The sequence below is a fragment of the Camponotus vicinus genome, unplaced genomic scaffold, assembly GCF_025532165.1.
Source record: "Camponotus vicinus isolate PSW18456_S1 unplaced genomic scaffold, iyCamVici1.0 SCAF_12, whole genome shotgun sequence".
In the NCBI taxonomy this organism is placed as follows: Eukaryota; Metazoa; Arthropoda; class Insecta; order Hymenoptera; family Formicidae; genus Camponotus; species Camponotus vicinus.
Genome location: NW_028141948.1, coordinates 8706007 through 8733939, shown reverse-complemented (window position 1 = coordinate 8733939; position 27933 = coordinate 8706007). Strand labels below are relative to the sequence as shown.

General features: G+C 30.9%; 2 protein-coding genes across 2 annotated transcripts in view; one reads left to right on the top strand and one right to left on the bottom strand.

Moving 5' to 3' along the window:
- The first annotated feature begins 7142 nt into the window (after positions 1-7142).
- Ich (zinc finger protein ichor) lies at positions 7143-27884 on the top strand. The gene is made up of 3 exons (XM_083083974.1): positions 7143-7505; positions 22893-22979; positions 24754-27884. Exons 2-3 carry the CDS (start codon positions 22964-22966, stop codon positions 27534-27536), a joined length of 2799 nt encoding a protein of 932 aa, XP_082940100.1. The 5' UTR covers positions 7143-7505; positions 22893-22963; the 3' UTR covers positions 27537-27884.
- Positions 24618-27933, bottom strand: part of LOC145962711 (uncharacterized) — an 83408-nt gene continuing 80092 nt past the window's right edge. The window contains exon 6 of the mRNA XM_083083978.1: positions 24618-27391. Within this exon, the coding sequence (XP_082940104.1) occupies positions 27371-27391 (21 nt within the window). The 3' untranslated portion in view covers positions 24618-27370. The remainder of the gene's footprint in view (positions 27392-27933) is intronic.

The following is a 27933-nucleotide window of genomic DNA, read 5'->3' as shown; positions in this document are numbered from 1 at the left end:
AAAACCAATCTGATTATTTAATATCTAATTATTTAATATATATATATATATATATATATATATATATATATATGCATACCTCGTATATTTTTATAAATATAATTCGAATAAATTTTTCGTAATATTTCCATATTTTTTTCGACGAGATTCGATGCCGAAGTATTATCGATTCATTATACTTTGGTAACATCAATATTTTACTAACTCTTTCAATCCACATGATCTATAAATCTGATGATAATGAAATTTTTACAATTGATACACCTGACTTGAAACTTTAAATCAATGCCATTCTTGGATAATTGGGCACTCGCACAAACAATTAAAAAAAATCAATTCAGTTATTTAATTAAAAAATAGGCGCACCTCGTATATTTTTAAAAATACTGCTCATTTTTATATTAAATATTGTTTATTTTTATAAATACTGTACACTGTGATAGATACTGACAAACCAATGTTATTATTATCAGTTTTTTAACGAGTTAACAAATTAACAGATGATGAACAGAATTCGAAGAGAACTTATCTTTTTTAAGTGTAAAGAGATGTAACCTTCTAATAAACGACCGATACTATATCAGTCCTTGAAAAAAAATCCCGCTGTTTGTCGTGTGCTGCGAAAAACATATACAATGCCAAACGAGCTCCTCATAAACACCCTATAAAGAATGAAAAGCAGTTATATCTTAGACACGTGACCATTCTTAATTTATAATATATACACAAAAGATATTCTAAACATCTGCAGTAAATATGTTCGCACATATTTCCAAACACACGCGACTAGGACATATCGACACATATGTGTCGATCGCATTGTGTTGATCGCAGTGCATCGAATGCATTTCATCGAATGTCAGTTTTTTAGGTAACGTTTACTCAAATGGATATTTTATTCGAAGGAACATTTCTAATTAAGAAGGATAAGTTTGATAAAATTGCAGCTATCTACATCTCGAAAAAATTTAGAGTTTGCAACTGTACAATTTATGTTCCCTCGATGTAAAATTTTTTAATCAATAATCTAAGAGATCTTTTTATAAATTTTGATCAAACTCCAGTTAATTTAATTGTTGATTAAACTCAGCCAATAGAATTGCCAATATGATAAATCAAACACATTTTAGAAAGAGAGAGATTATATAGAGAGAAAAAGGCTGTTGATCGGCAACTTATACTATTGGCAACAATAAAAGTTAATCGTTGATTACTTTAATCGAAGTTCGGTCAAAGTGACCTTTAAAGTAGTAGCAATCCAAGTTAATGCCAAAAAATATTTTCATGAAGTAATAACAATTTAATTGCAACAAATTAATTGTAGCTTCAAGTTAAATAAAACCCGTTGAATAATCTTATGTAATAGTTACAAAAATAATTTTTAATTACATAGCCAACAATGCAAATTTTTTAAAAATTTATTGATAGGATAAGATTTTTATAAAGTATATACGCGATGGCCTCTCCGACGCTTGAGGAAGGTAGTCAACTAATACCACTGGTCGCGCAGTAATGAAAGTAACCGTCTGTTTTGCTCAAAGTGGGGCTTCATTTCTTCGAATCCTCGGAAAGAATCCCTCTCCTCTTTTTCCCACCTTCTCGACATAATTGCTATTTTATACACACGTTGTACATATAATTCATCGTTTTAGATTGCGGCGAAAAAAAAAATAAAAGAGTACCTGCACTAACACACTTCCGCCATGATCATAGGGCGGAGGCATCGACGCCTAAATCGAAAGTTATACAACAATTAGCGTGACGCAAATATGATTGCGATACGTGGCGAGCGCTCCCGTTATTTCACTGTTCACTCACGTTGCGATATCGTAACAAGTTAATGAATTCGCTCATATATGTTCTTTCGATTTAATCCTTCGAATTTTTCACAAAATGTTTTTATTATATACGATTTTTATATACCTATGTGTTTTATTATGTATTCTGTAAGTTCTTTGTTAATCCGAATTTTGCAATTTGTTTATTTTCGATCAGATTCTATCAGATGACACACATACACAGAAAAAAAGGACATTCTTGTTTTGAAAATATATTTAGTTTTAACATGGAAATCTTGAAATGAGATTAAATTGCGTTAATTAAAGAAAAATATAATTGCTTGAATAATTGCTTGCTTGAATAAAGCCATTTTATATAGTTCAATCAAGAAAAATATATTCTTATGATTTAAGATTTAATTTTCTTGAATGGAAAAGAAACAATGTTAGATAGAAAATAACATTTTTAAATCAAAGATTATAATTTTCTTAAAGTAGGATTAAATAATTATATATTCTTGAGGTGACAATTACAATATTAAAATAAGACTATAATATTGTTGAAATTTAAAATTATTAAATTCTTCTAAGAAGATTATAAATTGTTGCGTATATACGAAACAATGAACGCGTTAGTTTAAGTATATAAGTTTTGATTTGACACTTATTTTTTTTCTGTGTACACACACACAAGAATCGAAATTTCTCAATTTTGTTTGTTGTTAAAGTATTTTTGTTACCAATAATAGAATTTCGTTCTTTAAATTAAATTGTTTTTTTCTGTTTATTATTAAATTGTTTTCTCTAAAAAGAAATGAGTTGTTTGTACATATCTGCGAGTAATTTACGATCTGTTGCGCGCTATTAACATTTTATTTATTTTATTAAACATAAGTTACTTTTGTTTTATATTAAAACCGAAAACTTGATTTATGTACATTTTTTCTATATTGTAGTAGTAAACTCTTTTCCGAATATATTTGATATATATTTTGTGGAGGCACACAGGAAGGGTTACGATCAATGAAACCGTGTCACCATAGCTGCTGCGGCTTCTTCGAAAATGAGGGTTTAACTTCCGAAAAAAAACTGACGGGACGAATAAAGGGTTCTTTTCCAAGTTCCTGCTCCTGTCGAATTGTATTTTGCAAACTAGCGGTTGTTCCTTTTTCCCGTTTTTCTTTCCCGAAAAGTCCCGTGTTTTATATCACCAGAGCAAAGCATAGCTGGCACAAATTACAATATAACGGTAGAGAATTTTTTCCTTTCCAGGGCAATAGAAATAAGGTCTTTACAGAAATAAGGTTCTATTTTTTGTAGAACTGTTTTGTGGAACTGTTGAAGATCTCCTAAACGGCACAAGAAACATAAAATGAATATATTGTTATAAACTTAATCAATTCTTTTCCGGTCAAATAAGATTTCTTGAAATATGGAGAATACTTTATCTCAGGAAGATATAATTTTACCATGTAAATTGTTGATAAAAAAATTATACTTACATAAGGGCTATCCATGTGGTTAGTTTCGTATGATTTTATTTATGCGGCTAATTATTTCTTTGTATTAAATTTTGTTTCGCGTAAAAATACAGCTTTAAAAAATAGTTATCGCGATATAACAAAAATGATGTTGATTTGCATTATTTAGATTCTAATATGATACATAATCATATCAGAATATGTGATAATGATATAATATATGGAAAAGAACTAGGAAAAAATTGATAAGAGAAAACAGTTATATAAATCGCTCGCATTATCGTTTCGAGAAATTTATGCAACATAAATTTTATAACGAAGTATATATATTGTGGGTCATTGATAACAACGTGACAAAAGATTGATAATGGAAGGGTGTAATAAAATAAATATGCGACGCAAGTACCAAATTTTAATTTAGTAATTGTAGCAAAAATTAGCTCCTAAGTCGAAAAGCGGCAAAAAAAGCTATGTGCGTATGAATATAGATGAGAATAATCCATCATTCTCGGAAATAGACCGTTTGAATAAGATACATGAAAAGTCACATGCTGAAAGCATGAACATCTCTACCTGAAATTTCGGATCCGTTGAGGTAAAGTAAAATAAGGTATTAACCATAAACTTCTCTTTGTCTCGTTGTCAGTGTGATATATTCTATTGAACAAGACAATATATCCTTCATTGGATTTTGTCATAAAGAACAATATATGTATTTTTATATATGTATTTTTCTTTCAATGAGTAATATTTATGTTTTGTCGATTCTAATACATAATTTCATTTACATTTTAAAATTGAGAAGTGTGTGTTACACTCTAGTCATAAATTAATCTTTTAATCGAAGTGAATTGTAAACATACTTTTTTCCTCTTGCTTTATGCTTCCCCTTTCTTGCATGTCTAAAATAATTTTTGTTGTAATATTGCGTAATGTTTGTCGCTTCAATTAATATTGAATATAGATCTCTGGAATTTATTTATTTGCATTCAATAATATAGATTAGTAATTATATCAAGGATTTTTCCAATTCGCAAATTAATAAGTTAAATTTTAATTATCATAAAATCTATTTTCATTGTGGAAATGTAAGTCACATATAGATATATGTGTTTTATTAATACGTACATTTACTAATACAGATTAAAAGAAAGAAGTTTTCGATATAATTTATCAATTTGTGATCGAACACGCGCGAATTATACAATTGTATTACATTATATGAATTATATTACATATTTTATAATACAAAAATATAAAAAAATCTAATTTATTTTACGAGAAAAAAATCGTGTTCTTCGTTTCATGTTATCATAATTTAATATAGCAACAACAGTTTTAATGGCGGTAATGTCAATTAAATGCAATTCTATAACTCTCCAAAGGAGCACATATATTTTAACGAATTTAACGAAATAAACTAAAGCCAACATAATTAGCATCAATAAGTAAAATACTATAACTTAAATTAACGCCTACAATTTTTTTATATTAATTTTGTAATAATAATGTAATGTAAACATTTTATATTAATATTGTACAAATTGTTATTTTATTTTGAACCTCCTATATTTGATTTTTTCATATAATCATACATTCTTTTATTCATATCAAACATTTATAAATAACTAAACTATCAGACGGAGTTATGAATCATGGCATTAAATACGTAGACACGTACCTAATCTACGATCTCGGAAGATATCGGAACCCTTAATGAGCCCTAATGTGTTTAACAAAGTCATTAACTCTTTAAGGAATGGTCGAACTATGATTATTCATCTGACGTCATGATTAATATGTATATGCATTTCCTGATACATCCTATGTTTGAATAGAAAATAAAATATATGGGATTCGAAGGTAATAATACAAAAGGTGTAAAATTTGTACAATATTAAATCAATATACTAATACAGTATAATCGATCGAAAATGCTTAATGACTCTACAAAAGTGATAAGATATTAATAAATTTTAGCTTTAAAACACATATACTGGAAGGGATATGGCTGATTTTTGTTATCCTCAATATTTATTTATCTATTTACGATATGCATGTATAATATAATAAATTATTAATATAATATAATATAATATAATATAATATAATATAATATAATATAATATAATATAATATAATAAAAATAATATAATATAAGCTGTGTTCCGATATTCACTGCCAGCACTGAAAATTTATAGTTTACGCCACGTATACTATAGATTTTCAGTACCAACAGTTTATATCGAAATGCAGCTATAATAAATGTAGCAGAGCGGCTATAATTTTTTTAAAATGAAGATTTTCAAAGAAAGAAAGACGATTTCATGTCGATCGTTGTCATCTCGTGCAAACCCATAGATGATTTCGGACATACAACAAAGATAAATAGATATGTGTTGAAGACAATTCTGTTTATAGCTCAGATTGGCTATGAGGCTCTTCTATTCATATAATATATATGTTTTACGATTTTAGCATATGTATGTAGATACATGCATGTATTTGTACAAAGAAAAATATATTTATATATAAGAAAATGACATTATATATATAGAAAAAATGTTTTTATCGATATGTTCTGTTCGCTATTATGTGTATTCGGTCGCTTCTTCGCATTTTCTTTCTTTGTTAACCGCCCTCTCTCTCTCATCGTGCGAGTTATTAGTGAAGGTAACTGTGTAACATTTCGAAATCTCGTTTCTGCCAATTAAACTCAAAACGCGAACGCACCGCAAGAAGAATGAATTCCTTTGTTGGTCAATATAAATTTGCAGCGCGATATATGTATATATTGCATTGTTAAAAATGCACCAATTGCATTCGCCACATTGTTTTAACGTTTAAATTTTTTACTCGAATGTTTCAACGTTCTTATTCTGCTGTCATTAATATTAATTATGGAATAATGTTCAAAACGGCGAGGAAATTTTCGTCGAAAGCGAATCGATTCGCTCGAATCGTCATCGCGAACCGTCCTTATTTTTTCGACCTAATAACTCCTGCTCCCGTGCACAAAATTCTGCCAGCCGAAATAACAAGAAATATTCAAGTTTAAAATTTCTCTATTAATTATATATGTATCGTGAAAAAAAATTTTTTTACATAGCCAATATTTAAACATAAATTATAAACAAACTTTTGAAATAAAATATTAATATTAAATTAATTTACATTTTAAATAATAATAATAAATATAAATAGTTTATTATTATAATATTATACAAAATAAAAATTTGAAGTAATACATTTATTATTATATAATGCATTCATACGCGATAATTTTAGAGAGAGAACATTATATTATAATAAATAATTTATATATAATATTATATATTTTCAAATTTAAGGGAAAAATTTTAAATTATTTTCAGAATTTATAAATTTTCAAGATCTCGAAATGTGTTTAAACTAGTAGACATGGCTGAAATGTAACTGACGATGATTTTTTACTCACCTTCCCTCTCTCCTGCTAATTTACTTAGCTTATAAGTCTATTCTTCTAATTGAATCTTAAATTTTATCAACTTTACTGTGGAAACGTTTATTTTTAATCACAATCGAATTCTATGTTCTGATTGGTTGATGGAACGAACATACGGAAACCAATAAGAATGTGGAATCTGTTAGAGGTACGTTCTGTCCATGCGCAACCACAATATTAGAGGGTAGTATACTAGAGTGGTGGAAAATGTCGCTACAATAGAGGAAGAGTACAAGAGCGACTGGGCGCTGATGACGTATAGGAGTGCGAAAGGAGCGGGAGAAGTTCTCTTGCCTTTGAGAGAATATGGGTACTTAAGTGGGGGAGTCCTGGCCGCATGACTCTGACGGCCCAGTGTAAGACCCAACACAGTTAGGGCTCACGCGTCGTACTGTTAACTCACTCGGTCTTTGATCACTTGGAGGATTGACAAGTTCCGATCTTCACTATGGAGAATTCGTGAGACGTCTCTTCTTTTTTCTGTGACATCAAGTAGGCGCTTTGAATACACAGTCACTTCGCGTAGCTCGTACAAGATATCAAGATATCGCAACGAAACAAGGAACATTTCTTCTTTCGGATTTTTCTTGCCAGTGATAGTGGTGGACCACGTTATCTTCTCGCGCGTGATCCGTCGATCGAATTAGTGCGTGTGTTGAGGATGCTGATCGAGTGACACACTGTGCATTGTGCTTTGGATAGGTTTATAACAAAAGTTCTCCTTCTGAAGCCGTAGAGCCAATACCGGTCCAGGTGCTACAAGTAAGTCGACAATTACTATCAAATATTCTATCATTTTTAGACGATTGCTCTTGAATTATTACCTTGAAAATGTCATCTTTGATTTCCACATACGTGTTGATGTGTGGTAATAAATGCAAGCAATTGTCGCGTGATAGAAACATATACTTGATTGATAAGATTTATAGCTAACGCAAGGATGCGCGTTGTAATATGCATCTTGAAGCATCTCAACAGGTGCGTGGAAAGCAAGGGTCAGAGTGCGGCACGTACGTGCGCGCAGGCCAGGTTTCTCCGAACTGATGTACAATCGAAAAAAGAAGTTATTTATTTTATAAAAAAATAAGTCAAAAAATGTAAAACAAGTTTTTTTCATTACGAGAGGCTTTGTCCTTAGAAAGATTACTTTGAAAATTGAAAAGTATAGTAATAATCTCTTCCTTGTATGCTTTATTTCAAGTCTGAATGATTTCTCACAACTGGTGATGATCGATGCAACATTTCCAATAGCGATTATAGAAATATGCATGAAAGATACAAAATTTTAATAAAAATAAATTTTAATAAAAAATTAAAAATGATAAAAATTAAAAATAATTTTTTCTGTAACTTAACTTATTTTAAATTGCTATATATTGCATATTAACAGCCGCTAAATTCTGATTTTAATATAATATATATAAGATCTTTTCGTTTTTCAAATTTAAGAAAATAAATATGATATAAATTTCATAATTTTTTTTATACAGATTCTTTTTTTAAGAAAGAAAGAAAGCTTTGCATGAAAAAGATTTTTATTTATTCTTATTCTATTTTATTTATTTTTGACTTAATTTTTTCATGAAAAATCACCTTCTTTTTTATTTCATCATTGATCGGAGGAACTGTGTATGTATAAGTTACTCGTATAATAATTTGGCGATAAAATTAAAATATCTTTGTCAAGAAGGAAGGAAAAGATGAATAATGTTAAAAATGTAAATTAAAAATTAATTGTGTAATATTATTGAATAATGGTACGATATCTCTAATGGAAATCATGCAATTGACATCATTGAAAGTAAACCAATGATGCAATTTGTGTTATTGACATTGCGTCTGAATTTGCATAGAGAATATGGATAAGAATATAGATTTTGAATTGAGAATACACACACCAATAAGAACCCCGATGACGATGGTGTTCCATAATTTTACGAATCGGTTGTCGTCTAGTACTTCTTGTGCCACATACGTCACTTGAATTACCACGCTTTCTAACGATAGAACTTCGTTCGCTACTCACGATAAGTAACCGTCTATTTGTGCGCACAAGTCGATAATTTTGCGACAGCATCGAATTGATCAGAGCCCATATCGTGCTTTCCGTTATCGTAAATCACACTTGAGACTAGGTCAAGTTTAGACTAAACGTATTTGGAAATTTTGGAAGGGGAAGAAACTCTTTTAGAGAGTTTATTACTGATCTCTGATTCAGTAAGAAGTCAAAAATTTCAGAAATCTGGCAATCAAAACTCGCGTTAAAAATGAAGAGATGAATATTCGTCTGTAGCAATTCTTTAATCAAAATAAATCGATGATAGTTTATTTTAATGTTTATTTTATTTAAATAATTTAGTTAAATGTTTATTTTATTTAAATAAACATTATTTTCTATTCACAAATAAAACTTAATTTTTTGTTTTCATATATTTTTTATACATTAATAAAAAAATACTATAGGATTCTTTTATATTATATAAGTAAATTTTTTTTTAAGTAATAAAAATTGGCGACATCTCAAAATCCAAAAAAAGATTAAACTTTTTCATAAAAAATCAATCTACTACTTTGAAACTAAATAAAAAAGTAAAAAAGGTAATCTTTCCTTGAGTAAAAAAATTGTTAATCACTATAATATCTTCATATTTTTTCTGTTTTGAGAAGTAATGCATACTGTTAAGGTTTGGCTTTAGAGGCCAACATATGTATAATAACGGAACTTAGAATTGATACTACAGAGAAGATTACTCGGTCAAAATTGGGTCGTAAAAAAGATTACGGTGTTTTTAATAATAAAAAATAAATAAATAAAAAATTGAAAAAATATCTGCACTAATGTTTTATATGTTTTGAAAGAAAAAGTTTTTATTTTGTCACAAATAATTTCAATTTTGATTTCAATCAGTTTTGAAAATATAAGAAAATTTCACGTCTTTTGAAACCTACTCATTGGAATTTATCCGCGTGCATTCTCTCGATCAAGATCACGAAATTAATTTTCATATATTCTGCAATATATATTTAAATGATATTTTAAAGTCCTATGTCCCTACGGCAAGTTTGTGTAAACGATAAAAATTGTGTAATGCTCTATCATTTCTTATCTTTTAAAAATACGCCGTTTGAGGATTATTCAAATTTCCGCAAGCAAGAACACACACAGCTCTCTACATTTGACGATATATCCGTATATTTTCTCAGCGATTCTTTGGCAATTTAAAAGCCAATTCGCCTATTAGGTATTCGAGCACAGACGATGACGACGTGAACTACCTAAACTATGGCAATGACGACGATAGAGGCTGCTAAGTTTGCGGTGAAATTTCTCCGGAACGACTTCCTCGGCTATTCGCTGAGTGGGGATCCGACTTGTTGCTCGAGGTTGTAGACATCTCGCAAGGCGGTTCGTTGCACCTCGATGCCAATCTACGACTGGCTCGGGACAATCTCAGTGTCAGGTCGTCGATTTCTAGTGGCGCATGCATTTTATGCAATGATTCTCCTCTATCCGTTACAATTCGATCAAAAATTATTTTTGTACGCGGCAGGGATTGTCCGATTAATATTTTAATAGAGAATCGAAATGGTATCGTACATCGCGAAATGATCGTGTCATGGAACGCTGACGAATAACTGGCCGGACATCTTTTGCATACATATTTACATAGTTAGATAATATTAATATTTTTTTATTTTTTTAATAGTATTTTTCTAAATAAATAAGTTCATAATTAAAGTATCGTGCTAGACTATTATAATTAGATATTCGTTAAGACGATAGTTCAGCAGGATGTCTCATTCTCCTCTCGCACTTTTCATCGCATAGTTAATGCAGCAGAACGAAATCTCTATTTCTATTCTATCTCTTTGACGAGCAATAACTCTCATTAGATTTGCTTGTAAAATATTTTACTACAGTTTTTTCATATTCTAAGATATTCTTTATAATAATATGAGATATGGTATATCAATGTAAGAAATATTTTAAACATAAAGAGAGATATTTTGTTTCACTATATAAATTGTAAATTATGCTAGTGTAAATATAACAAAATATATGGAGAGAATTTTTTTAACGGAAGTGATTGTAAGAAAAATAAAGTTTGAGAATCTAAGATTAATTAATAAAAAACACTTAATAAAAGTATATCACATTCCCTCTTTCTCTCTCTCTTTTTCTCTCTCTCAAAAATGTTATTTAAATGTATTATTTAAAAATATTATATAATAAAATTTTAACATAAATGCTCAAAACATTTTCTCTATATGTTGAACATTTTATTAAATAATTTATCAAGTTTAACGTTTTATTGTATATATTCAATATAATTAAATTTTAAAAATTATATATCATATATATCATAAAATATTGAGCATACATTCGTTTATACAGATAAAGTTTTCGGCGCATTTGTGATGGTACATTCTTAAAAAAATCATAATACAAAATATGGCCAATTAAATTTTTGAATTTACATTAAACGCTGAAACGTAAAACTAATAAAGACATTGTTTTTTGTGGGTCACAATTATTTTGCCGACATCGTTTCGTAAAACGGTCGATGTAATTTTACAAAAGCAAAAAGAGAGAGGAAAAAAGAGAGATAGAAAGAAAGAGAGGCATGAGAAAGAAACGACGAGGAATAGAAGCAGAAAGGGAATGCGAGATAGACAAGGAAAGAGAGAGGAAAGACGCGAGAAAGAGAGAGAGAGAGAAAAAGTAGCGCCGCTTCTGCGAGAGAAGGACGGCGGAACAACAGTATGGCGGGGTGTTCTCACTGTTGCAGCAGTGACTAGAGAGTAGGTCAGTGTACCACATTAACCGGTACTCCGACCAAGGTGGGGAGGTCTTCCGACTCGTCGGTTCCGTAGTGGCTATATAGATACCGCCTTTACCTCTACGGTCGCTCATGGTCGTCCATGGACGGGTCTACGGGACTCCGCAGTGGTCGTCCGCAGACTTCATGGAGATCTATGGATTCGCGGGGATCTTTATGGTTATTGGCGTCGATCCATAAGGGAGCTCATGCATAGAAATACGTACACGTAGCTGATGGTCTTCTTTTGTAAAAATTCTCAACGTTTTTTTTATTACCTCTTCCTCATTTGCTTCCAAATTTTGAACGTAGTTTGTCAGTTTGAAGACGCCGCAGATGAAAAAAGGGAGGTGAAAAAACGAGGAAGATGAAGAAAGATATTCAAACAATATTTGATGTTTCAACTGTATAAATGTCTCGTACAAATATATAATTAAGCCGTTTTTTACAAGCCATTTTGGTTTTTAGATCTGTATGTTATTTAGACCAATATTGATTTATGATTATCCATTTATGGTTTCTAATAATGCGCTCGGAGATTTGCTTCGTATGTACGCTACTTGTCCTTGCAGCGAAAGTGCTATGAAATGTCGATAGACCAGTGTTGTTTCGATGCCTCAACCGCAGCTATGCGAATGTTCACCAATCCCCGCGTATTTCCTCAACGTCGTCTTCGTCCTCATCGTCTTTAACCTTTACCTTAAGGGTCGTCGCACTTTCTCCGACGACGAAGCGGTGCCAGGTTGCCTCGTGCACGCATCTACGTGCACGTATCGAGCCGGGTCTACATCCTTTTGATGTCAACATTCAGGCAAAGGTCGGCTTCAATGACAATACGATCACGTTCCTCGAGAAGAAATTTGTCTCGCAAATATAATCGTCATTCTTCAAGCATTTTCACAATCAAAATGATTTATTTTGAAATATTATTAATTTTCTGGATCTAAATTTGATCGCCATTTAATCGCTATCATCAGATATTTTTTTGCTAATTTTGTCAGCTTAATAAGAATGTATATTTTTAGTTTAAAAATATCCTAAAATAATTTTTTTGCATATCTATATTGGTTAACATTTAGATATTATAATTAATTTAATACATATATAATATGTTTTATATTATATATTTTAATTAGGAGAATTTAGCTCGAAATTTCAACGAAAGAAGTAAATATCAAAGGTTAGACATCAATCAATTCAAAAGAGGTCACTTTCAGAGAACACTTTCTAGGGAGTAAATTATATTAAATTTACAAAATATAATTTTTACATACGAGGCGAATATATTTTAAAATTTTGTGAACGTATTCCTGGAAGTAAGAACAATTATTCATACAAATATTAGGCGAAACATTCTTCATTTGTGAAATAATGAGAATTAGTTTCTAATATTGACTTCATTTTACAATTGTATGATGTGCAGCAAGTACATTGCATTGCATTTCACCGTGCGTTAGATGAATGTCACTCAGTTCTCCAAAAGAAAACATTCACTCACTGTATTGATAGACCTGTCTGATTAAATTGCTACAATCATCTTAGGTACTTTGTGTTTACATACTCAAGTATAGTTCCGCGTTAAACTCTACTTTCTGTCATTGTAATAAACTTTGCTGAAAAATACACACTGAAAATAAACACTGTTGGAAAATCAGAATACAAAGTACATAACATAGTGAAATAAAAGAATCTAATCTGATGTTTATAAAGTAAAGCCAATATTTCAAATTAATTTTTGTTCATTATTTCAGAAACAGAAGCATTTTCCTCTCAATGTTTATATGAATAATTAATCTTGCTTTTTATCCAGAAACATTTTTACAAAGTTTTACAATTACTTACGATTCACCTTGTATATTATTTTTTATTTAGCAGAATTTACAGAAAAAAGTTAAAATAAATTTTAAAACTTCATTGAAGACTATTATTTTACGATTTACCATCAAAATTGCATGTTTAGTTTTTAGAAATAGCGCGGGAATAAAGAATTTCTTTTCTTTTACCTTTATCTTTGTATCTTTTGTCAAATAAAACTTCAAAGAATTTTTACATTTTTAACTCGACAAGATACCTTTCCTAAGTATCCTGCTGAGATTTCAGAAGATTTATGAAACCGGAAATAAAATGAAAAGAAATTTGAAGAAAGAATCTTATTGCGTCTAATAAAATATATACACAATTAAAGCGACATGCAATTAATCATTTCTTTTTTTAGCACAACTTGTACAAACGTTTTGTAAAACATGATGTAACATGTATTTCTATTCTTCTATTTTTTTTTATTTCACTTCCAATTTTTATAAAAATCTTTACGAATATTGGCAAATTGTTCAATGATATTCTATCTAGTAAAGCGTGTATATATTTTTTAACATTTGATTGATGGAAAGATATAGAGGAAGACATTTTTAACTTGCGCACCGTTTTGCAAATAATTCTATTTCGCGCAGAATTCTAATAAATTATGTCGAATTCTAAATTATTCACAATAGTCACTTATGCCTATTAATCTATATAATTAATTAACAAGTAATTACCCAGAGTTTTTTGCTCATTTTCTGCTTTATGTTTTAGAAAATAATACAACTGATGTAAAAGTGTATTTATCTGAAATTATAATGTACTCTGATGTTTGATTAAAAAATATATTATCGACTTGTGCAAATGGACATGTGTTTCTTGAAAATCGTGAAATAGTAATCGATAGTCGAATTAATTGAAAACGTGGTAATATCTAGATAGCTATTTTTCATTCGCCCACATATGATGCTCGGTACTTACAGAGTACCATTAACGACCCGCTAAACAGAACCATTTTCAAATATACCGTTATAGTAGATAAAAGATAATACCCTCATTTGGATGATCTATTTTTAAAGAATTAATGCTAAAGAAATTAATGTCGCGACGATACAATCGATCAATGCATAGATCAATATCATTTGCATTTCTGTGCAAAAACACGTTCTAAAAATATTTCTTTGTTGTCCCTAGATCTTTCATCAACTTTTTATTACTAACAGATAAAATAAAATTTCCTTCGCCCCAAAAAAACAACGATTTCTCATGTTCTTTTATCTCAATATAGATCCGACATGTCTGACTCAAACGTCTGTTTTCTACTTACAAATTAAATTATTTTTTTATTTGTAAACAGGACAAGCAAATTATATCTTCATTTGCTTCAATATTTTTACATTTGATAGTGGCATTATAAAATTTAAGATTTTTGCAATTTTTAATTATTTAATTGATAAATAATCTCGAATTTGAGATACGCGAAAACTCTCTTTTTCCCTGTAACTTTTTTTATCTTATTGATATATTACGACATTTATAAATAATTGTTTTAGTTACATTATTATTTCATTAAGTATTAATCCTGACAATCGCAATAAATATTAAAAATGACATATTCAGTCTTAATTCTTAAAAAAAGGAGATAATTATTTTTATAAAAATAATATAAAAAAACTTTAATATTCTGTAACCTTAGATTAAAAATGCGAAAAGTACTGAAGAAACGATGTTATTTTCCGCATTTATTAATTAAAAAGGAAAACGACATTGAGGAAAAAAGGCGCGTTAAACGAGTCGATTGGGAACGGACGAACGCGTAGTCCGTCGCTGCTGCGTAACGAGGCGAAAAGATCCATTCCGCGTACAGCCGGACACGGAAGTATGGAAATGAATTTCACGTTTGGTCGCGTCTGGTTCTGCGTGCTGCGGTGTGTGGGTCACGGGTACCGAGCGGTTAGGTTCCCAACCGGTCGCCCGCCAACGAGGCGCGCGAGGACGAAGACGCTCTCGCGCGAGCGTGACTCGTTTGACCGATGTGGGTCATTCACGGGGAACTGCGTTTCGCACGCGCCATTTTTCGTAACGAAAAGGAAAGCCACGATGTTGTGTACGTGCGCGTATACGCGCATACATCGCCGGCGTCGAACGCTTAGCAAAATCTGACTCGTCTCGCGTAGGCCTCCCGAGCTTCTCGGCTACCCGGTAACGGTGCCTCGACCTACTTCCGTTCTCCAGTATACGTGCCGATATAGTTTAGCCGGGCATAGTCATCGCACGAACAAGTGTGCCGCGCGTTGCGCGCCGCGTCTCTTCCGGATGATGCGGAGATTCGGATTGAAATTTCGTTAGCTTTTTCGGCCGAGAAACATTGCTCTCTCGCTAAAATAAGAAACAAAAAATAATTTGAAAATATAATTTGTAAATTTAAGCCCTACAAAAATTCTACCGCAGACGCAACTACATATTTACCGAACGTGGATATTTATACTCGCGCCGGAAAATAAAACCGGGGGGGAAAAAAAGACGACAGAGCGCGACGCGGCGGACGTCACGTGCTCGCACACAAGTGTCAAGTGTGCGGGCGCGCGCGGGAATCGCGAGGAAAATTGCACGCATGGTCGCTCGCGTAGAGAAGTGGGTCGGCGCGGAAACCAGCGGCTCGCACGCGCCATTTTTCACAACGAAAAGGAAAGCCATTCGGGCAAAATCAAGTCGATTTGCGTAGGCTTCGGCCGTGCAGCCGGCTGTAACGGTGCTCCGGCCTACTTTGGCCGCCCCACTGCGCGCGGCTCGAGCCGCGAGCGCGGTATGGTTTCGGCCTTATGGTGTAGTCACGGCACGGATATTCGCGAGCGGCGCGATGAGGCCCCCGATGAGAGGATGGAATGATGCAGGTACCTCCGCGTGCATCATTCCGGGTACACGTGCGTACACGCGGCTGCGCATCGGATGGACATTCCATTCTGCATAGAAAAAAAGGATATTCTTGTTTTGAAAATATATTTAGTTTTAACATGGAAATCTTGAAATGAGATTATATTGCGTTAATTAAGGAAAAATATAATTGCTTGAATAATTGCTTACTTGAATGCAGCCATTTTATATAGTTCAATCAAGAAAAATATATTCTTATGATTTAAGATTTAATTTTCTTGAATGGAAAAGAAACAATGTTAGATAGAAAATAATATTTTTAAATCGAAGATTATAATTTTCTTAAAGTAGAATTAAATAATTATATATTTTTGAGGTGACAATTATAATATTAAAATAAGACTATAATATTGTTGAAATTTAAAATTATTAAATTCTTCTAAGAAGCTTATAAATTGTTGCGTATATACGAAACAATGAACGCGATAGTTTAAGTATATAAGTTTTGATTTGACACTTATTTTTTTCTGTGTGCCTTTGTGGCGCTAATTAAAGTCCTTTGACTCTGGAAAAATGCCTAATATTTATATTGAGATGCAAATACATTTTTTTTTAAATAATTGATCGATTTCTTCAAATATCTATTGTTATGCTAATGTTTAGAAGCCAATTATATTTATTTATTTATTTATTCATTTATTTATTTATTTATTTTACATTCATGTTTGTAAATAGAATGAATAATTCTTTATTGTTAAGATTATTGTTAAGAATAAAAATAATTGTTGATTGGTAATCTTTTGTATCTGAAATTAGATTGCATTAGATTATCAATTAAACGCCAATTCAGAATTTGACGAAGATTCTAAATTTTGTAACACAGAAGTTAGGAACAAACGAGAAAATGAATTAAATAAAGATAAAAATATGCTTGTTCTATTTATAAATCAAAGAATATTATAACTTATAAAATATTAAGTAGAAGATAGACATTATAAGTCAGACATGTCGGATCTATATTGAGAGAACTACATGTCGCGGAATTTTAAGAAATGCAGCGATAAATTTTATATCTGTTAATATAATAGCTACGAATAATTGTTGTTTTCTTAATAAGTCAACCGTTATTATCCTGATTATTATTATCATTGATTGTTTACATTCGATAAGGATAGACTTTAATCGATGACAAGGACTTGAATAGATCAAAATTGATAAGAAAGGAATTTAATAAGAAATAACGATGTTGCCTCCGGCAACATTCAATATATCGATGGTAAAAAATAATTTAAAAATTACACAATATTGGAAAATAAAATATAAAAGTAAAGATAATTACATATATATAAAAATAGAAAACAATATACTTATTCACGAATTTTTTTATGTAACATATATAAACTTGTTATTATTTTTTTAATTATTTCTCATGTGCCATTCCTTATATTATATATATTAATATATATAAATTTGATGAAAAATGATAAAAAGCGAAGATCTCAGTACGAAGAGGAAAATATAAATAAATAATTGAAAAATAAAGAAAAAATATTTCCTTAAGAATTTAATTTTCTTCCGGATTTACAGCTGTTGTTGCACGACAATCGATAAACTGTCATATCCACCTGCCAGACTGCGACTTCCAAGAGGATATCCATTCCATTCACGCGTAAGCGCCCTTCATTGCTCACATCCTGGTTGCGCGAAAAGCTTAAATTCGATGTCCATTCTTCCTTCTGTTCCGATTGACATATCCGCGTGGTCGCGGTGGCACGTCATGAGAAACACGCATATCGTCTTGGTAGTACCTGTCGCACCCATCATCATCATCATCATCATCATCACCATCATCATCATTACCATACCCCTTTCGCGAAACCCCGCTCTTTGCACTCAGACTTGAGCGCGTCGAGTCCGTCCTTGTCGTCGGTTAGAGTCCGTCCTTGTCAAGTGTAAACGGTCGACGGTAAACGCTTTGGAGTGGCTTCTCCCACCGTCGGCGCCGGCTCCCCGAGACTCGTAAAGCGTGGATGGGGGGTCCTCTCGCCGTGACGTGTTCTCGTGTACCGTTATCCAATGGCGCGGACGTGTCTCGCGCGATCGCACGGTGAGCCCGCGAGCGACGATCGACCGGAGGCCTGCTTTTTCGGGCCTACGACAATGTTTCAGTGAGCCACTTATCAATGGGATCACCAGGTATCCGTGCGGCGCGACAAATTCGACCGTAGCTGCGCGGAGCCGTTTGATGTTTACGACTCTGCTCCGTGTTTACCATGAGTATGCGAGGAGAACTGCTTCCCCTTCTCTAAAATTTAACGCTAATTATGTTATCGCGTCAAACATTCTGATACTTATTTATAATTCTATTTTCTATTATTTATCGTGGATTTCGAAATTCTGTTTCTTATTGTCTGTTTGTTATTATTATTGCAACCTCGTATTATGCAGGATAACATAATGTGGATGATTAAAGATGTTCCTAAGGTCATTTTTCAAGTAGAGAATATATATAATATGAGTCTATAATTCGCATGAAACACCCTGGAAATATTTTCTATAATTCTTTTCAGTATCATAGATATGATCAATTTTTTATAACTTGTAATAAAATCGTTATAAAGTTATGAAAAATAATATTTTAATAATAACATTAAATATAATTATCAAAATAATAGTAATAGTAAATGTCTTGCGTTATAGATTTCTTCAGATATTGAACAATAAGACTCAACATAAACTTTTACTACGAATAAATTTTACATTAATCGAACTTCATAATATTACTATTTATTTGTTAATAAATTACGAAAATATTGCGGAAACATTATATCAATGTTACAAGCATGTTTCATGATGGATGCATGGACAGGATGCGTCAGAATTCTGTTAGATTTGTTATATGTGTGTAATATAAATCTCATGTCAGTGACATCTAATTAGGATTAAAATATATCAAGGGTCTTACTTCCTCATTGTAGTCATATTGAAATAAGAAATCTTATAAACTTTTTTCTTACGTGAAATATATCGAAATAAATAAATTTGTTTTTCATTAGTAAAATATTTCGAAGAGTTTCTTTTTTTTTGTTCGTGGAGTAATAAATAATTATTTATAAATTTTGATCAATCGTCGTAAAATCTATTTTCGTTAGCGATAATATATGTAGATTAAATTACATTTATTAATGGAGAGTATTGGAAAAAGCAATTTATGATATATTTTATAAATCATCAAATGCAAATGAGAAAAATGAAGCTAATTTATTTCCACATATCTTACAAGAAAAAAAATTTATATGATTTTTCGTTTTTGATACTATAATTCAATATAGTTGCAATAAAGAAATAACGTCCTTAATGAGAAAAGTTGAAGTTTATGATAAAAGTGAGTGAAAAATCATCAATAAATATATTATAATTTAATATGGGTGAGTACCTGTTATATATTAATTACTGCTAAATTAACTACTGCTACTGTAATGAAATAATAATAATAATATTTAAAATTGTGTGACACATTAAATTAACTGTAACAGTATTAATGCAAAACTCATTATCATTAGAATAAATAATATAAAGCACTGTATATATATTACAACTCACTTTTTTACTAATCTCTTTAACTCTTTTATTATCACAATATTAAAAACCAATATTATTATTAGTAATTAATTCATGTATTATTAGAGTACTTAATTGCATGAATTTAATAATTTACAAAATTGATTAAATGTTTTAGCAACTTTGTAAAAAAACTTTAATGTAGTTAGAAAGAGAAAGAGATGTTTGAAAGAGCAAATATATAAAAAGAAATAGTATATAATCACACAAAAGAAATATACAAATATATAATATATTTTTAAAATGATATATTTCTGAATGATTGTTTGAAATTTTTGAAACATTTAATCAATTTCGTGAATCACTACAAACTTATAAAATCTTCATATTCCATTTATCTTCTCACTTCACTTTTGTGTTGCTGTAAAATAATATATAAATACAACGATTTTTAATATCATTAATAATAGAATAATTAATAGAGAATTTTGAATGTATGCTGCAATCACTAATACTAATGCTAATTGCTGTACGTTACTAACATTTATATATTAATATGAATAAAAATAATCAATCTTTAAATTCTTGGTCACTCAAGTATATCATATATAGATTATTTATTAAAAAATTATTAGATATTTAAAATTTTTCGATTGTACATATATATTAATTGTGATTTATTTTTTTATGTTATTTTTTATGTTATTCTTTTTAATTAATCGGTAATAAATTACAAGTATAAAAATGGAAAATAAGTGATTAAAATAATAAATACAAAAAATTTCTAAAAAAAATATTGTTACTGTCTTTTAATTACTGTGTTTTAGAATAGTAAATCATACAATTTGTGTGGTAATTTGAATGGGTCCTCTTGTTACACACAAGTAGAACAATATAATAAACGAAAAAGTCTTTAATGGTATAACAAATATATTTTTCTGTACACTTGTTTTTTCTTAAACACACACAATACTACACCAAAAATGCACCAAAAATATTTTCTTTTTATATAAAAACTTCTTAAATAAATAAACTTGTTTAATTTCTTGTTTTTAATATTTTCTCAAAAGTCTTATATAAAGATATTAAGATGGAGTAAAAAATAAATCAGTCATTTATAAGATAATTATTTATATAATTATTACTTATTTTGATGTAATTCATAAAATAATGAAATATTTTGTGAGAAGTACTTTCACTTTCTTACTAAAATATTTTATTACTATAAACTTACTAATAACTTAAAATTTTTTATTTATTTGTAGAGAATAATGCATAGTATATTCATTCATAATCTTAGTTTTATACAAATTTAGCATTGCATTAATTGCGTAACATTAATTGCATATTTTTTAAAATTATATTTCTTATATCAATTATTACTATATTATTTTTATGTGTATAAAAACATTAAGATAACATATTATCAAAAAATATATATTATATATGTATATACATAAAGTTTTGAAACTAAATGTATGTATATGTTTGTATATATGTATAAGATATTTTATATTATTTTGTCTCTAATGATTTGATGCTAATTCTTATAGGATATATGAGAATATTTAATATTGATATTTAATGGTGACAAAATCTAAAAAGTCTATATATCTTGATTTTTGCTTCTTTTCTTTTCTTTTTTTGTTAATGGGAGGAAATTTTATATTCTTTTTGGCTTCCGGAAAAGAGCCAAAAGGTATGTTTCTTTCTGACTAAACTCTCCTTTCCACGTGTGCTATACTGGTGCGTTAGGATATAGCTGCAAACGCATATTTTAACGTTCGTATGCCTCACACTGATTTTTGATTCGTCACTACATTTATGAAGTACAAAATGTGAAATCACATAAATTTTTTATTATAAATTAATTGTTAAAATGCATTATTTTTTTACATATCATCATATTTGTGTTATTGATACAGATTGGTGAAAAACAAAAACAATCTCTTTTTTGATATTATTCATTAGTAAATAAACTCTATCAATAAATTTGGATGAGTTTATATAATAAAAATTGATCTTATGATATTTTAAGTGAATCAAGTTTTATAATTATTTTCTAATTTATAAATAAAAAAGAGAATCTTCAATATATTTTGATTATATTATCGGATGCGAGTATTAAAAATTAATTAACATATTCTGTGCAAGAAAATAATTCATTCAATAATATGTTCATTTTTCACTTTTGATATTATATCTCAATATTTTAATCATTGTTTGCAGAAGACCAGAAATCTTAACAAATATATCTATGATCTCTTGTCTTCATTACAAAATGTTTTATTTACAAAATTTTACAAACGAAGTTGTAGCAAAATTGCACAATGTATAATGTCACATTCTTTCCGGAAAAAAACTTTTGTAATATATATTTCCTTAACTTCTTTGTGGATATTTTCTTTAATTCTACATATTTTTGCATCGCTTTTATTGTAATAATATCAACAATATTGTATACATAATTGTGATATTGTATATATAATATATATTAATATATTATATTATATATATTAATATTATATATATTATATATTGTATGTATATATAATATATATTAATATATATTATATTATATATATTAATATTATATTATACATATTATATATTGTATGTATATATAATATATATTAATATGTTATATTGTATATATATATATATTATATATAGAATTGTATATATTGTACATATATAATTGTTAAAATATATATTAACTTATATGATAAATGAAATATATACAAAGTGTTCGGAAAGTAGCTATATACTTGTTACTAATTATATTTAATTAAATTGTTAATTATATTTAATTAATAACATAAAAATGAAAAATCTTAAAGTTGCTATCAGAGATTACATCAGAGGCGAATCGCAAGAAGAATTGAAAAAAAAAGCTTTGATAACAAGATTAGACGAGTTAAAATGTTCTCGTGCTAATGGCGGTCACTTTCAATATCTTTTGTGAAAAAAAACTAATTTGCTAAAAATATTTAATATTTTTTTAAATATTTGAAATAGGTATATAATTATACTTTCCGAACAGCTTGTGTTCCTATTAAAACAATTACAATTAATATCATTAATATTGTTGCAGCTAAAGAACGACACACGAAGATTTTTGAGAAGCCAAAGGACGATACACGAAAATTTTCAACGAAGCACAACATGGAGAATTCAAAGCGTATTTATATTTATATATATGTTTATTTATATAAGTATTTTATGTATATTGGACAATAAATTTTAATCTCTAGAAACAATTATCTTTTAATTCTTTAAAAAAGATTTTAAATGAAATTTATTTGTTTCGATGGAAATATTGTGTCAGCACGATTTTGTTCCAAAAAATAGAAGTGTTTTCGTAATATCAAAAAAATCCGATTTTAATTAAAATATAAGAATATTGGAATAGAGAAACTTGAAAAAATTATTTTATAAGATATTTAGTTTATTTTGACATATGATACATATAATTGTTTTTTAAGATTAAAATAAATTATCTAATTTAAAAATATACATATAATATAATAAGATAATCTTATACAATATAATAATTTTTATCATAATATGTATAATACAATATATATGCATATTGTATTAAACTCATGTTCACATCCACACAAACACACACACACACACACACACACGTATATATATACATATACACAATATATATATATATATATATATATATATATATATATATATATATATTTAAATGTGATTTTAATTTGATTGTCGAGTAACTGACTAATGTGCTACTGACCTAGTTAGCTAGAGTAAGTCTTTCTTCTCAAAGGAAGAGTGAGATCTGCATCTACCTAGCGCTTATATACACATATGTGTACGCATCGATACACAGAATACGTTATTGTAAAATATAAATATAAAATACAAATATATAAATATATGTGTGTTATTGTACACGCATACACACACACACACACACACACACACACACACACACACACGCACGCGCACGCACACACACACACACACACACACACACACGCACGCACACACACACGCTTGCACGCATATAAATATAAATATAATTCATATAAATATAATATATAATAATACTACGTACGTATAAAGTACATTTGTTCGTGTGTATATATATATATATATATATATATAATATATATATATATAGATAGATAAATGAATGTATATAATCATATAATGTATCATATCGACTTGAATATAACCTACCTATTTATCTACCGTACCAACATCGACCACAAACGTGCTACAAAGTTATACGACATGCCTCGCTTGCTTCACGGATTTGCTCTTGTTTTTGCTCGGATTTATTCTTTTCTTCTTCTTTTTTTCTTTATAAGTATTAAAATTCATCTCGATTCGCCTTAAAATAAATCTCGAAAAGATATGACAATTTTTTCTTTGTTATTATTAATAAAATCATATCTTTGTCTAATTCGTGAAATATATGAATAACATACCGTATATCTTTGTGTAGTTAAACATTATGCGTGCATATAATCGAATTTAATGATCGTCATAAATCATACAATCTATCACGTAATTAAGAAAATTCGTGTACTTTATTGCTGATGTTCTATCATTAATGAATACGAATTAAAAACCGGTATCGAGTTTACAACAAAATAAAATAATTTGTAGAACATTTGCGCAAAAATGTTATGAAGTTTTTAGCGGTAATTATTTTCTTCTAACCTGTTTTTTATATTAGAAGTCAATTTTCTTGTGGTTATCTGATATCTACATATCAATAATAATAATAATAATAATATTAATAATAAAGATGATAATAATAATAATTATAATGATTAATAAATGAAGATTAATGGCCATAATTTCCACAGTGGATTTGATTTTTCGAATACGAAAGATATCAGATAACGTTTTTGCTCTCGTTTGATTTGTATTTATAAATATGGTTAATGACAATATTTTTTTTCGTGTTCCAGAGATCCAAAATTTCTTTAACGATTGGGGTGACAACAGCTTGGAATCGGCTTCGTTTTCCTCCGATAGTGGCTATCAATCTCTCGAGACTTCGCCTGAATATTTATATAATCGACAACACATAGCTGCGAGAAGTCAAAATTACCAGAGTAATTTAGGATGCTCTCAATTTGAAAGAACTCCCGGACGTATAAACAAATGGCTAAGGAACGCTTTAGAAAAATTAAGACTAATTAAAACTCGGCGCGAACCAACAGCTTGTGAGAGTCTTGCCACCATCGTAGAATCTATACCATCGACATCATCATTCAGCAATGATCTGAGTTTCTTGTCATCGACAAAAATAAGAAGAAATAAACAGGCAGCCAAGAAAAAGAACAACGCACAGTCTTTCACACCGGAAATACCCGAAAGATCTCACTTAAGTACATCCTCATGCGAACAAATAAAAATTTCTTCCTCTCTGCAACAATCAATCACACGTACAATATCAGAGAGGAAATACACTACAGCAATACCGACAAACGAATGCAGAACTGTTAATATTAAAAATCCAGTGGCGGGAGGTGAAGCAACCGTTGCTAAAAATTCCAATCAGCAATTATATCAAGCGAATGCGCCTTTCACCAATAAAATCTCCGAGTTTTATAATTTGTATCCACAGCAGGAACAAATTTATCACTCCAATAGACCATCGACTATACCACCTCAAGAAATAGACAAGATAGAAGACCATGCATCGGGATGTACTTGGGAAAATATTAACTTAAATAATTACTATCCCGAGATTCCAATACGACCGGTTAGTGAACAGACTCAACTGGAACAACAGCTGCAAGAATTGTCTTTGACAAAAGACTCTTCCACAAAAGCGGGAGGTGAAGTGGTCATTGCTGAAAATTGCAATAAACAACTATACCAAGCGAACGTGTTTTCTACCAACTCGAGGGTCTCTGAGTTTCACAATTTGCCTCCACATCAAGAACAATTCTGTTACTCTGATGAACCATCGATTATAACATCCCAAAAAATTGGAAATTTGGTAGAAGAACATGCATTGCCGGGATGGAGCCGAGAAAATATTAACTTGAACATTTACGAGCCCGTAAATCCGGTACCGCCGAACAGCTTTCAACAACAACAACAATTGCAAGAATCGCTTGGTCTTGAAGAGCCTAATTACTCTCAATATCCGCATTACATCCCTATAAGATCAAGAGGAGAAGAGTTTGTAACGGATACGAGAACATATAGTGCGTCCAATTGGGTCAGTCGAAACATTTTTAAACCGCCACCGCCTTATCCTGGAAAAAGCATCAAAAGGAACAGTGCACCTCTAACACAAGCTGTGCCAAATCCTCCATACACCAACATTTCGCCTACATCGAACATCGTAAGTGAAATGAAATACGAGACACAATCGGGTCCACCGACGACGCCGTCACATTTGACCTCTTCTGGTGTCGAGCCGCCACATAGCAGTCAGACTTCCGGGATCGTGATGGGTGATTCACCAGCTGAAGTTGTCGACAGCCTGTTGTTGTCTCCTTGGGCAGCAAATGGGCCTGAGTTCCTCGAAGGTGGAGTACCAGATGTGAAGCAAACGGGCGGATTTCAAGATACTTCATGGGTAGACTCGCTCATGTTGGGTTCGACTGTCAACGTCGCTTCGGCTCAGTCGTTAATGGAAATCAAGGGTCCGCTTCCAGCCTTCACTAATTACACGGGACACCTTTCAATCAACGGCATATCTGGCCATCACTATCACACGATAGCCTCATCCGGTCAGAGATCGTCAGTACCATCTGCATCGCCGACACCCTCCTCTAACCAGGAATATTACGAGTCACCCGTAGTATCCTCGAGTACACCATGTCCACAGGTAAGTCAAAAACACCAGCCACAGAATCATCAACAGCAGCAACAACAACAACAGCATCCACATCCTCAAAGTCAACATCAGCAACAGCAGCAATTGCCACAGTCGACGCAGCAGATGGAGTACGATATTGATGACATTGCGGAGATTATCGGTTCCGCGATAGCGGACACAACGGTGCCGGGAAAGGGAAACGGTCCCAGCTCGGAGCAGACTTCAGATACCTCAGGAGACTGGATAGACATTGCCGAGTGGATTCTGCCGGAGTGTTCGCCTAAGACTCAAGAGACTACATCGCCCAACTCGTTCGCGCCACAGATTTACGTGACCACAACACCGACTATATCGACTCAACAGCACTCTTCCACGCTACAGAATTTGCTTACGCAGACTACGTTACAGACCTACGTTACAGACTTACGCTCACCTCTGCTACAAGCGAGATTGCAGCAGCACTCCAACACTGCCCCAGGTCTTCAGAACGCATCCTGTGGTGAAACGCCATCATCGACGAGCCCTTATCCGCCTCTTAGCCCGCCTAATCGAGTGTCCACATCCTGCAGCCCCGATGACCTTTTACACTCGTCTTTCGCCACTCCTTCACATCCCAGAAAAAGATCGCGATCCTCGGGTTCCGGGCAGAATACGAGCAAGAAGAATCCGACCGTCAATGCAGCAGTATTACAGTACGGAGCGGAGTCCGAAGTGGTTGGCAACCCAAAGAAGCCCGTTCATAGGTGTCACATATGCAGCAGGGCATTCTTAAACAAAAGCAATATTAAGGTGCATTTACGTACGCATACGGGCGAGAAACCGTTTAAGTGTGACGTATGCAGTAAAGCTTTCAGGCAAAAGGCGCATCTTATCAAACATCAGCAGATTCACAAAAGAGGCGGCAGGGAATAGATTCTCTCTCTCAAATCGAAGGGACACACTTTACAAAATAAAATTGGTAATTCTAATGATAAATAGCATAGGTAAAGATATATAATAGGAATAGATTTATAAACATACTTAAATTACGCTATATCGTACCTATGAGACATGGCGATAATGCGGCCATCGTAATGACAGTATGTGATCACTCTAATCATTAGAATCCATTGGTTTAAATGCGTCCCTTGTAATTGAAGAAAGACAAAAGTGGATGCAATTCCGCTACTAATTTAATGGAAACGATCACAATCACGATCGCGTTCAAGATACCGACATATAATATTATTTTTTAATATATAATTTCATGCGTGTCTTGAAACATACATTGAATCGTGTATTAAAAACTATCATGTATTAAAATATTCCA